Consider the following 14,078-nt stretch of genomic DNA (forward strand, 5'->3'; position numbering starts at 1 on the left):
CTTTTAAACTGCATATGCCGAATCAAAATTAGATTGCAATCCTTAATTTATAAGATGCTTTATCAGAGTTTGTATATTTAAATCTAGTATGACAAATATTTAATTGTAGAATTTTATTGTAGAATCTTAAAATAATTTCATAAAATATATAACAGCTTCACAAACACTATTGTGGTGAAAAAGGTTCACAACACTTCTTATATTAACTCCAGTAAATAAAAATCACCACATTGTGACACATATAAAGAAATGTATTTTAGATTATTTTATATATTTTTCTCTTGTATGTTCTTTGATATTTTCTCTTTTACTTGCAAGAAACATAATCAAGCATTTAGCTTGATAAAGTTATTAACCTTAAACTAATAGGGCTCATGTTGCTGAGTACCAAATGACTGTTTACATATTAATATACCAAACTACATTGTTCCATTTATTTTTCCTCTTCAGAAATGTGCCCATTGTTTACATTTTTTAAATTAATTTTTGCCTTGTTATGTGATGCCAAGAACACACTGGAAAAGGAAAGTAGAAGCATTCATTAGGTGAGAGAAAGTGTGAATGGTATATTCATTCAAAAAACTTAGTATGGACAAAATCAGATATACACACTCTGCATAGACATTGACCAGGTGAGGTATTCCACAAAGCGCAATTAGTGAGTAAGGCTGACTTGAAGGGCTTACTTTAATCAGTTTTTGTTTCACCAAAGAGGATTAGGGTAAATTGTGCAGGCCATCCGAGGCAACTGAATGCCAACTCTTAGTTTGTTTTGTACCAGACTAATGGATGAAGCTTAGTGGAGTGCTGTGGATTGACAGTTCCTGAAATTCCTATTCCTTGAGAAGCAAAGCCTTGGATAAAAGTTCTGAATATTTTTTTTTAGCTTACGTAATGTTGTTGAATTCGTAGTTACACTATTGCTTAAATTAATCTAATATGTTCATTACAAAATCTTAAAACATCAAAAGCTCCACTTCATATGAAAAAGAAAAGAATTAATTTAATTCATAATATAAAGTGTATAATTAGACCAAGTGTTAAAACCAGACCATCCCCAAGGGGCACATGTAATGGGTGATTTAGTTCAAATTAAAACAAATAACATTTCACCTCTTCAGAAAAAACTATGCAATTTTACACATTCATCTCTTGGAAGTAAAGCTGTTTTCGTAAATGACAAAATCTGATCTGTGTCTTCTCACTGAAACCTGGCTTAGAAAATCTGACACTGTTCCCTTAGCTGAGTCATCACCAGATGGATACACATTCCTTCATAAATCTAGAGGTACTGGTTGAGGCCTTGGATGCCTTGGAATAATTCATTTTGACAAAATGTGAATCTCTTCCAAAAATTTAGGTGACTTCACATCCATTGAGGTATTCATTTTAAACAGATTCCAACACAATCGCAGTGCTAGTCTACAGATCATGAGGGCCATATTCATTGTCCATGACTGAATTTGGCAACCTTTTATCTGATTTGGCTACAAATTATGATTGTGTAGTATTGATGGGGAACTTTAATGTACACTTTAGTAAATGGTTTACTTATTTGTTAAATTCAGTAGGATTCTGTTAGATTGTCAAGGGTCCAACTCATAATCATAACCATACATTAGATGTAATAATAACTTACAAACTTTAAATTCAAAACTTCTGCCCTTACCAATACACTCACAAATAAAAACCAAGACAGTGCAACATCTAGATTGTACTTCTGCATTGAAATTTATAGATACTTTGAGTAAGTCAAGTGTAATTGTGGAAAAACATTTAGATCAATTATCTTCAAATTTAAATGTGGACAACAGTTTAGATCAGCTAACATCAAATTATAATATGACCTTGAGAGATGCTCTGGACATAGTGGCTCCCCTTAAAACAAAAGTGATCAAAGCACATAGCTACTCACCCTGGTTTAATGACAACACTCAAGGTTTTAAATTAGTGTGTTGAAAACTGGAGAGCAGATAGAGAACAAAAAAGCTGCAGGTTTTTCAAAGTGCATGGACAGAGAGTGTTGAAAATATAAAAAAGCTCTCTCTAAAGCTTGCTCAGACTACTATTCTAAGATAATAGTTAACAATAATAAAAATCCTTGTTAACTGTTTAGAACAGTGGCTAATTTAACAACTGGGAATTCAGATCTACAGTGCAAAATAACAGACATTAGCGGTACAGACATTATGAACTTCATGAGAAAATTAAAAATATAAGATCCAAGATCTCAGCATGTTGTCCGATATGAGGTTTTAGCTCCTCGGAAATATGTTCTTTTAAATTGCGGCATTTTAATTAACTTGACTTTAAATAATTATAAATTAAAAAGGTGTTATCCCTCCCAGCATGCAATATGATGGTTACATTACATTACATGAGAAATAAGGATGAACTTAGCTTTGTTTAATATCGGCTTACGCTGCATAATTGACGGGGAAACACACCGCAGTACTCAGTCCAAGGGTGGGGGCCTTGCGTATGGAGTTAGCAGTCATCGTCACAGCGCAGGAAGGTTTTCTCGGACCAATCTGATGTAGTCTCCATTCCATCCGTCGAGTTTCCCAATGGCTGGCAATCCTCCAGAATGTTTTATACTGCTTTCTCCACGTGCAAGCCCCCAGATGGCACATAGCCCAGTTCCAAACAAGGTGAGAAGATTTTGTGCTGACATCAGACAGTAGGTTCAAATAACACACAGTTCTCTTTCAGGCTGACGACACATTCCTCCAGCTGTCCCTGTCTGTCTTATCCTATGCTTGGCCCAGCAATTCTGAATGCTGAATGTGCTAAATCTGGCTCAGCTCTGTGCTCTCACACAAAAAAGGATTGAAAAATACATTTAAAAGGGTCTGAACAGAGACAGTGACATTAATCTCAATATTATAACAAACTTAATATAACAAACCACCCTTTGTCACTGGATCTGTGACAAAACAATCCCTGAGGATCTTATCCACAAAGTAAAAGGTACTCAATTCCCCTCTACAATGTAAACAGCTCCTCAAGAATGTTTGTAAAGATGTGGGGTGTAATGCTGATCTAGCTCCTGCTTCACTCGTCTAATACGCAAGTGTAGGTAAATATTTGGAATGGTGAAAATTATAATAATAATAATAATTAACAGTACAATTGGATGAACAAGTACATTTAAAATAGTGTTACTAGATGGTGACCACTTAGTGAAAAAATCCCACCAGTGATGTGTGGATATTTCTTCAATTTCTTCTGCAGAGGTAAATACTTTCTTTTCATCAGTTTTTAATCTTACTAGTAGGTCCCTTGCTTTTTGTAACGTTACATTAAAAAGATGTTCATATTGTTTAGCATGCTCTAAAATCGCTTTATATTTAGGTAATTCTATCTCATAGGCAAATTGTAAGTGGAGGAATGGGTTAGCTTCTGCTTCCCAATGTATATCCTCCCATGTAGTTAAAACATAAGTCCTTCCATAATAGTCATCTCGTATGGTACTAACATTGGTGTGACAGGTTACCCCTGGGCCCTTGTAATGGGTACCATCACTCCAAGTTATGTTATTTATTGTCACTGCACATGCAGAAGTGGTATCAGTTTGACACACTTCAGTGGAATTTACTGCTATTTGGCGCCAATAACAGTCTCCAGTTAAAGGATGCAAACAGGGGTGTGGCAAAGTACCCACCCTTTGATATACGAACCCTTCTTGCCAGTTATAACAAAAGGCAGGTTCAACAGTATTATTATTCATGTCTATCCATTTCCTATCTACTATGGGTGCCCACCACATTCCTCCTAGTAAAACAGGCAGAACATGAAACGGACACCAAACACTGTCATCTTCAGCGGTGGTTGCTACCTGAAATACAGCTTGGTATATTGATTCTTCATACATGAAGGACTTTAGCTGCAACCACCAGTCTAATGGTAATTTTAATTCCTTTCTCCAGTGTTGGGGGTCTTTGAATCCCCAATCTGTCTTAAAATTTAAATACTGCTGTATAGCAATAATCTGTTTTAAATAACATGCTGATTCTACATCTATAGCCCATTGGCTTTGCAAACCAGTCCATAAGAACTCATTTAACCATCCATGGTGGCAACTCCTGTAAAAGCAACTCCTGTAAATGTCTGTCTGCCAACTCTGGCCCCCAGTGAGCCAAAGTTTGCAAACTGTTAGCTTGTTTTACACCAATAGATGATATTTTGTTATATAGTGCTGCTATATCAGCAGTATTAAGAGACCCTAGACCTAAACCTCCTACTCCTAAACCAGTTCCTATAGCTCCCCAAATGTCTTGCTGTGGCCTTCGTTTTATTTCTACCTTATGAGGAGGCCATAAAGATTGTATGTTTCTACAATTATATGTTGCATCTGTACTGCGTGGTACTATATTTTCTGCTTTTGGAAAATTATAACGTTTTAAATCAAACCCACTAACATTAATGTCAAGTGCTACAGTAATTATTTTATGTGCTATCCTAGCTTTTTTACAACCTTTCATTTGCCCGAGTAGTGTTGCATCGAATGGATAACCATTTCCTCTTCTAGTCTTATGAATTTCCCATAACATTACTGGTACCTTTACATTTGTTGTTGATTCCTTTTTAAACACATATAATATTACATCATTCTCGGGTGTAGATATTGCAGTCAGTTGTTGCCCCCCTTCAATTGTCCTCCATTAGAATCAGGTTTACAATTCATCATAGCCAACCAGACAGATACATTATTATGCACAGTCACAGTTATTTCAGTGTCTTCATAAGTCATAACAGGTAAATATAACAGTTCAGGATATTCAAATTTCATGGAAAACGGAGCTGTAGGTGTCTTGTCTCGTAACTGCCAGGTACAGTTCTTGGTAAGAGTGAAGTTCAGTGTCACATACTTTTCTGTTCTTGGCGTGTCAGCAGCCCAAAAAACTTTATTGTAAGGGGTGCATCGGCTCCATCCGGTCCATAAACCGTCTGTACTGATTACTCCACACGTGAGGATAATCTGTGTAAGGGAAAGCAGAGGGGCGGCTGAGAGCCTGTTAAAAGAACCATTCTTGTGTCTCCTGGTCCTGCAGCTATTATTTCTCCTGCCCTAGGCATTTGCCCTGGAGTTAATACCCATACCTTCCCTCCAGTTTCTCCTTTAAACTGTTCAATACTGACTAAAACAGGTGTTACTTTTTCTATGTGCAGTTTACATATGGCCTGTCCTTCAGCTATGTGTATGTCTTGACTGCCTTGATTTGCTAATACTAAATACCATTCATTTAAACAGATATCTAATGTCTCTGTTAGGCATGCATCTGTTACAAGCATTTCAACATTTATTCTAACCTCCCATTCCTTTGGCCACTCACCTGTTATTCCCAAGCTTAGTTTTTCTGATGAGTTTAACTTGATTATGAGTGACTTAGGTGCCCTAACCAATAACCCTGTAGGAGTTAATTCGTTGTTTGCCAGTGGGCTAATTGTTGTCAGGCGGAGGGCACACACAGGTGGCTCTCCAACAACATTTTGATGTCTCATAAATGGTGTGGACTCAGCCAACGGACGATTATTGAGGTTAAATAAGGCTTGCTTTAAAACTTTAGTCCAGCCTTTAAGATGAATATGCCCAGTAAGTTTTTTAACTTGTTCTTTCAAAAGGCCATTCATTCTCTCAATAAGTCCTGCTGCCTGTTGGTGATAAGGGATATGTAAAGTCCACTGGATTCCAGCTCCATGAGCCCACTCTTGTACGTCTCTCCCAGCAAAGTGGCTTCCTTGATCACTTTGGATTTCTTCGGGCACTCCATATGCTTGGATTAAATGGATTAGTCCATTAAGCGCAGCTTTTTGGTCAGCTCTTATTGATAGATAAGCTTGTAAAAGTCCAGAATAAGTATCTACTGCAGTTAAGGCATATAGTTGTTTATTTTCTCGTGGCAGTGGCCCAATGTAGTCCACTTGCCAAATTTGTCCTGGTCCAATTCCTCTCTTCAATTTACCAATTGCCTTCTTCTTTAGGGGCCATTGTTTTACTTCTGTACAGGTAGAGCAATTGTTCACTATTTGTTTAACAATGTCATTAGTGACTGGTATACATCGCTGATGACACCATTGATATGTTTTTTCCGCTCCCATATGTCCTGAAGTTTCATGAGCCCACCTTGCCAATGATATTAAAGAAGGCTCGATTACATTTACCTCAGCATAGTGGCACAGGTCATCATCCTCTGTATAGGCTTCTTCCCGTTTGATTTCTCGAATAGCAGCTATCATATCAGCTTGTTGGTTATAAATCCTATCAAGGGATATCAGTGGGGCATGGGCATCTACATGACCAATGAGGGTCTCCCCTCTCGTGCCCATTGTCCAAAGCTGCTCCCACAATTCTGTGCCACCCCATAGTTCTCTCCCATGAATAGTCCACGCAGCCCTTTTCCACATGGTTATCCAAACTGTTAGTCCTTGAGAAACTGCCCAGCTATCCGTATAAACAACAATAGGGAAGCTTTGATTTTCTATTAATGCCATGGCAACCGCAATAAGTTCAGCCCATTGGCTTGATTTACCTTATCCCCATTGATGTAGGATGGTCTCAGTGTGAGGCTGATAAGCTACTGCTCTCCAAAACACTTTTTCCTCCTTCCACAGTTGCTGATCCGTCTGTGAACCAGCTGTTCTCCTGTTGCGCTGGTGTCAAATGATCGTATGCTGGTGCTTCTATAAAGGGCGACTCCACTACAGGCAGAACAGGTGGTGAGTCATCTGGATTCTCATATATCACAGCCCCTGCCATGGCCCCTTGTAATGCACTCATGTCTTTTCCTTCAAAGTGTGCTCTTGCTTGCAAATACCATTTCCATTTGCATAAAGTTTGATTTTGGGCAGCGTCTGCTCTCACTCCCAGACCATTGTCTCTAACCCACCCAGCAATAGGCTAGTTAGTGCGTAGCTTTACCGGAGCAGGACCTGTCTGTCTTTCAGTGTTCAAAAAGGCCCAGTATGCTGTAAGGAGCTGCTTTTCAAGTGGTGTATATTTAGTCTGTGATCCTGTCAGCTGTCAGCTCCAAAAGCCTATGGGGACACATTTACTGCCATGCTTTTGCCACAAGCTCCACGTAGCAATATTGTTCTGTTCTGTAGCTTCAAGTTCAAAAGGCAAATTAGCTTTTAAAGGTCCCAGTCCTTGGTGTTGGACTAAAGCTTCTTTAGCTGCCTCAAAAGCAGCTTGTTGTTTTTCTGTCCATTCAAACCGTGTCTTTTTCTTGACAACATCATGTATTGGTCTTAAAATTAGTCCCAAATGTGGCACAAAAGCTCTCCAAAAACCCCATTAGTTACACAAAGGATTAAGCTTCTTTTTTATTAGTTGGTGCCTGTAACTTATACAAAGAGTCAATTACTTTTTGGAGCAATCGTTTTTCTGGTCCAAACCACATCATGCCCAGAAATTTAACTTCTCTGGTGGGTCCTTGGATTTTGTCTTTATTTATGGCCCATCCTCTGCTCTCCATGTGCATTATTAAAGCAGGCAATGCATTTGCTACTGATGATTCATCCCCAGTTAACATTATATCATCCACATAATGGAAACATCGTACCTTTTCCAAATCTGGGCAGGTAGCCAGGTCTCTTGCTACAAGTCCATGGCATAGCGTAGGGCTGTGTAGGTATCCATGTGGCAGTACTTGAAAAGTGTACTGTCTGTCCTTCTAGGTAAATGCAAACTGATCTTGACTTTGGGTTGCAATTGGAATAGAGAAAAAAGCATTAGCCAGGTCAATGACAGCATGCCACTCTCCTGCATTAGCCATGATGTCTTCTATTATGGTAACGATATCAGGAACTGCAGCAGTCAATTGAGGTGCTTTAGCATTTAGGCCTCTGTAATCTATCGTCATTCTCCATGAACCATCCGGTTTTCTGACTGGCCACACGGGAGAATTGAAAGGGCTAACTGCAGGTCGAATAATTCCTACCTGCAATACCTCTTCCACTGTTTCTCCTATTTCTTGCAAACGTCCTGGCAAACAGTACTGTTTTAAATTTACAGGTGTGTCAGGTACTGGGATTTCTAAAGGGGTCCATTTTGCCTTTCCTCTTACTATTACTTTAACTACTCTACACATTAAATTACGAATCCCAGAAGAAAATGTTCCCCATTTTGTTTGTAATGACTTTCCTGTAAGAATATCTATCCCCAGAATATATTCAAGCAATTCTGAAATTAGCACATCAGCTTTAAAAGAGGGTGACTTTCCTAGTGCTAAGTGTACTGTGATTAGTTTCGTCTGTATATCTGAGCCCCCGTATCCATTTAGATTTATAATTGGTCCTGAAAAGTTATGTGGATTCCCGTGAATTAAAGTTACTTCTGCCCCAGTGTCCATAAGTGCCATAACCTGATGTGGTTTTCTTCCTTTACCCCAGTAAATTGTTAGCGGGACGTACGGGCGTCGGTCTCCTGTATGAATGAGCCGTACCTCCCCGCCTACAGGTGACCTGCCATCCCCTCAATATGTTGGTCAGGGTGTGCGCCACCCTTTTGGAAAGTTAAAATATTGTTTCGGTTTTTGTTCGGAATGTCTCTTTTCCTCCTCACTAGGCGGTGCGGTTGGAATAGTTATGCCCTCTTCATTTTTAGGCTTTCTCAGAGCTTGCCATCTCTGAAAAAGTTCTGCAATTGGTTTGCCATCTATGTCCCTTCTATTTATCCCTGCTCGTAGCAGATCAAAAACTATCTTTCCACGGCGTACATATATTCTATCATGTTCTTCTATGGCTCTGACTGGTCTCTGCCCAGTAGATGCCGATACCGTAGCACCCAATTCATCTAACTGACTCAATAACGCAGTTACATCCCATACTGTCTGTTGATTAGCTCCGGCGAGCATAGATAACAGAGCCCCTTTTAAATGATTCAGTGCGTTTTTTATTAGACGGCTTCGCATACCAGCAGTGAATGCCTCATTATCAGGGCTATCAAACGCGACTCCTGGTGCGACTTTATAAATAGCTGATTGCACACCCATTTCTCGTAGCTGCTGAATTGCTTCAGAAGCTGTATGCCAAGATCTATCAATCTCTTCCGAGTCTCTAGCATCTGGATATGCATGTGTTACAGCATTTACTACCCATTCCACTATCGATACTATCGCTTGATTTTGTATCCCTCGTAATGCATTCCTTAATTTAGGATTCGTAGTGATAGAGCCTACATTTTTAATCTCTGCATTCGTCAACTGACAACTATCACCACCCTCATCCCATATATGTAATATCCATTGCATTAAACTCTTGCCTGGTCTCTGCCTATACTGTTTACCAATTTCCAGAAACTCTGTTTGTGTAAAATCTCATACGGTTCGCGTTACCCTGTGCTGTCCGCTTAGGTGTGGTTTGGCTTTATTTTGAACAACCGGTCTTGCATCTATTATGTCAAAATTATTATTGCTATCATTTATCTCGTCTGATTCCATGCCGTCTTCCCCCAAAACATCATCGTCACTCTCTGAGTTATATACAGTGCCGTCCCATGTTTCTGGGTTCCAATCGCCTTGCATTATGGCTCGTATTTTAAAAGAGGAAACGGGATGTTTTTTCCCTTGTTTCCGTCTTCTAGCATGCACCAAACGTACGGCTAAAGCAGTGCATTTATTCTCCCACTCGTCCGCACGAGACGCGGCATTTTCCATGCATTCTCGAGTGATACTTTGCTTTTCTTGTAGATTTTCTATTTCTTGTTTAAGTTCCCCACATTCTATGACCATACTTTGAACTTTATGGTCTAACTCGTGTATTGTGGTTAATAAAAGCCATCCTAATTCACCGGCGGCTATTCGTTCTTTTTTACCCCTGCGTCCTAGCCCAGGCGTCCATGTCAGAGCGCACGACCAACCCGGTATTCATGATACCTGACTGAGCCCCCCCACGCCGACATTATTTGAAGCATATTTATTAAATATATAAGACATTATAAATATACGGTTTATTAATATAGCCACAATCCTGCTGCTGACTACGCCAGAATATTGTCCGATATGAGGTTTTAGCTCCTCGGAAATATGTTCTTTTAAATTGCGGCATTTTAATTAACCTGACATAAATAATTATATATTAAAAAGGTGTTATCCCCTCCCAGCATGCAATATGACGGTCACTAGATTACATGAGAAATAAGGATGAACTTAGCTTTGTTTAATATCGGCTTACGCTGCATAATTGACGGGGGAAACACACCGCAGTACTCAGTCCAAGGGAGGGGCCTTGCGTATGGAGTTAGCAGTCATCGTCACAGCGCAGGAAGGTTTTCTCGGACCAATTTGACGTAGTCTGCAGTCAGGCCGTCGAGTTTACCAATGGCTGGCAATCCTCCAGAATGTTTGGAAGGAAGCAACGTCATCAAGGTTGGCTGGAAGCAATGTCATCAAGAGTGGACTGGAAGTGACGTCATCAGAGGTGAGTCGGAAATGGCGTCTTTATGAGGAGCCAGAAGAGATTGTAACAAGTGGGACTGGAATGGAAAAGAATGGTTAATTCTCTGTTGGTCTGTTAAAAGAGGGAGAAAGGCATTATCGCTCCATTTCAATCCCTTATATTTTATTATTTCACTCTCACCTGGACCCTTTGGCTGCCCCATAAGCGCTTGTGTGTGACACCTGGTTAATTTCTTATTTATCAAATCGATTCCAGTACATGTAGACAGTACTCTACCATTATACACAGAAATGAGATTTGGTGTCCCACAAGGTTCAGTACTGAGACCTTTACTATTTTCACTCTACATGCTTCCATTGGGATCTATCATTAGAAAACATAATGTTAATTTTCACTTGTACGCAGATGACACCCAATTATACTGTACCTTTCTTTTAGACCAAATGAAGTTTCTTCGATGTTGTCTTTAATTAGTTGTGTTAGTGAATTAAAGATAGATAGATAGATAGATAGATAGATAGATAGATAGATAGATAGATAGATAGATAGATAGATAGATAGATAGATAGATAGATAGATAGATAGATAGATAGATAGATAGATACTTTATTAATTTCTTGCACAGAGCATCAGTATTGGCAGTCCAGTCCTAAAAAAAAAGTCCTAAAGGAGTGGATGGATGAGATCTACTTGTCTTTAAACAAAGATAAAACAGAGATACTAATTATTGGAGGAAATGATGCTGATCGCAATAATATTTTCTCACTATTTAACCCATTTGGAATCACCATTAATTTTACTGAATCAGCCAGCAATCTTGGTGTTATCTTTGACTCTAACATGTCATTTAAAGTGCATACTGTTGGTAAATGAAGGTGTTTTCTAAATAAACAGGATACTGAGAAATTAATGCATGCATTTATTTCTATTAGGAGTGACTAATGCAAAGCAGTGTTCACTGGATGTTCAAATTGTTAATTTATACAGTTTCTAGTTAATCCAAAATGCTGCTGCAAGAATTATTACAAAAACAAGAAAATACTCCAGTTTTTAAATCCTTACTCTGGGTCTTGGTTATGTTTAGGGCAGATTTCAAAATCCTACTTTTAACATGTAAAGCCTTTAATGGCTTACTTATCTGAACTTATCATTACTTACAAACCACAACACACATTAAGATCTCAAGATGCTTGTCTGCTTATGATTCAAAGGATTAATAAAATAACAGTGGGAGGTCAGGCTGGTCTCCCAACAACTATAAGAGATACCCCTTCAGTCTCACTTTCAAATCCTGGCTGAGCACTCAGTTTAGCATACCCAGATTAGAGCTGCTTATTGACTATACATACTGTATCTCTGTTGTTAGTCATTAGCATGAAAACATAAGTAATATGACAATTTAATTTGTTGCTAATCCTCACCTATTCTGTTTCTCTTCTCCATCCATCCATCCATACATCCATCCATCCATCCATCCATCCATCCTTCCATCCATCCATCCATCCATCCTCTTCCGCTTATCCGAGGTCGGGTCGCGGGGGCAGCAGGTTGAGCAGAGATACCCAGACTTCCCTCTCCCTGGCCAATTCTTCTAGCTCTTCCGGGAGAATCCCGAGGCGTTCCCAGGCCAGCCGGGAGACATAGTCCCTCCAGCGTGTCCTGGGTCTTCCCCGGGGCCTCCTCCTGGTTGGACATGCCCTGAACACCTCACCAGGGAGGCGTCCAGGAGGCATCCTGATCAGATGCCTGAGCCACCTCATCTGACTCCTCTCGATGCGGAGGAGCAGCGGCTCTACTCTGAGCCCCTCCCGATGACTGAGCTTCTCATCCTATCTTTAAGGGAGAGCCCAGACACCCTGCGGAGGAAACTCATTTCAGCTGCTTGTATTCGCTATCTCGTTCTTTCGGTCACTACCCATAGCTCATGACCATAGGGTAGGGTAGGAACATAGATCAACTGGTAAATTGAGAGCTGTGCCTTACGGCTCAGCTCCTTTTTCACCATGACAGACTGATGCAGAGCCCACATCACTGCGGACGCCGCACCGATCCGCCTGTCGATCTCAAGCTCCATTCTTCCCTCACTCGTGAACAAGACCCCGAGATACTTGAACTCCTCCACTTGAGGCAGGATCTCACTCCCAACCCTGAGAGGGCACTCCACCCTTTTCCGGCTGAGGACCATGGTCTCGGATTTGGAGGTGCTGATTCCCATCCCAGCCGCTTCACATTCAGCTGTGAACCGATCCAGAGAGAGCTGAAGATCACAGCCTGATGAAGCAAACAAGACAACATCATCTGCAAAAAGCAGTGACCCAATTCTGAGTCCACCAAACTGAACCCCCTCAACACCCTGGCTGCTCCTAGAAATTCTGTCCATAAAAGTTATGAACAGAATCGGTGACAAAGGGCAGCCCTGGCGGAGTCCAACTCTCACTGGAAACGGTTTCGACTTACTGCCGGCAATGCGACCAAGCTCTGACACCGGGTTGTACAGGGACCGAACAGCCCTTATCATGGGGTCCGGTACCCCATACTCCCGGAGCACCCCCCACAGGATTCCCCGAGGGACATGGTCGAACGCCTTTTCCAAGTCCCCAAAACACATGTAGACTGGTTGGGTGAACTCCCATGCACCCTCCAGGACTCTGCTAAGGGTGTAGAGCTGGTCCACTGTTCCGCAACCAGGACAAAAACCACACTGTTCCTCCTGAATCCGAGGTTCGACTATCCGATGGACCCTCCTCTCCAGAACCCCCGAATAAACTTTTCCAGGGAGGCTGAGGAGTGTGATCCCTCTGTAGTTGGAACACACCCTCCGGTCCCCCTTCTTAAAGAGGGGGACCACCACCCCGGTCTGCCAATCCAGAGGCACTGTCCCTGATGTCCATGCGATATTGCAGAGACGTGTCAACCAAGACAGCCCTACAACATCCAGAGCCTTGAGGAACTCCGGGCGTATCTCATCCACCCCCGGGGCCCTGCCACCAAGGAGTTTTCTGACCACCTCGGTGACCTCAGTCCCAGAGATGGGGGAGCCCACCTCCGAGTTCCCAGGCTCTGCTTCCTCATTGGAAGGCATGTTAGTAGGATTGAGGAGGTCTTCGAAGTACTCCCCCCACCGACCCACAACGTCCCGAGTCAAGGTCAGCAGCGCACCATCCCCACCATATACAGTGTTGACACTGCACTGCTTCCCCCTCCTGAGACGCCGGACGGTGGACCAGAATCTCCTCGAAGCCGTCCGAAAGTCGTTCTCCATGGCCTCCCCAAACTCCTCCCATGCCCGAGTTTTTGCCTCAGCAACCACTGAAGCCGCATTCCGCTTGGCCTGCCGGCACCTATTAGCTGCCTCCAGAGTCCCACAGGACAAAAGGGACCGGTAGGACTCCTTCTCAGTTTCTCTTCTCAGTACTCAAAAGTGTCACTTGGTGCCACTGCTCTACTGCCAAGTTGTTTGCCTGTCTAAGGAAAAGTCATCTCTGAAGGAGGAGCACTGAAATCATTAGATAGAAGGGCCCTTTCACTGACTCAGCTGTGGAATGGCCAGTAGGGGGGAGGCAGACTGATGGCCAAGGTCTCCAGGACTCTGAACAAATCTGAATCCAGTTGTGTGATATCATCTAGTCTTGCATTTTGCTCTGTATTTGTAATATTACTATTGTACTATTGTAATG

General features: G+C 41.4%; 1 protein-coding gene across 1 annotated transcript; it reads right to left on the minus strand.

Moving 5' to 3' along the window:
* Positions 1-4,959: 4,959 nt before the first annotated feature.
* LOC127528734 (uncharacterized) lies at positions 4,960-6,495 on the minus strand. Its single transcript, XM_051929448.1, has one exon. The coding sequence runs from the start codon at positions 6,493-6,495 to the stop codon at positions 4,960-4,962; it is 1,536 nt and encodes a 511-aa protein (XP_051785408.1).
* Positions 6,496-14,078: the final 7,583 nt, after the last annotated feature.

This window comes from Erpetoichthys calabaricus, chromosome 7, assembly GCF_900747795.2.
Source record: "Erpetoichthys calabaricus chromosome 7, fErpCal1.3, whole genome shotgun sequence".
In the NCBI taxonomy this organism is placed as follows: Eukaryota; Metazoa; Chordata; class Cladistia; order Polypteriformes; family Polypteridae; genus Erpetoichthys; species Erpetoichthys calabaricus.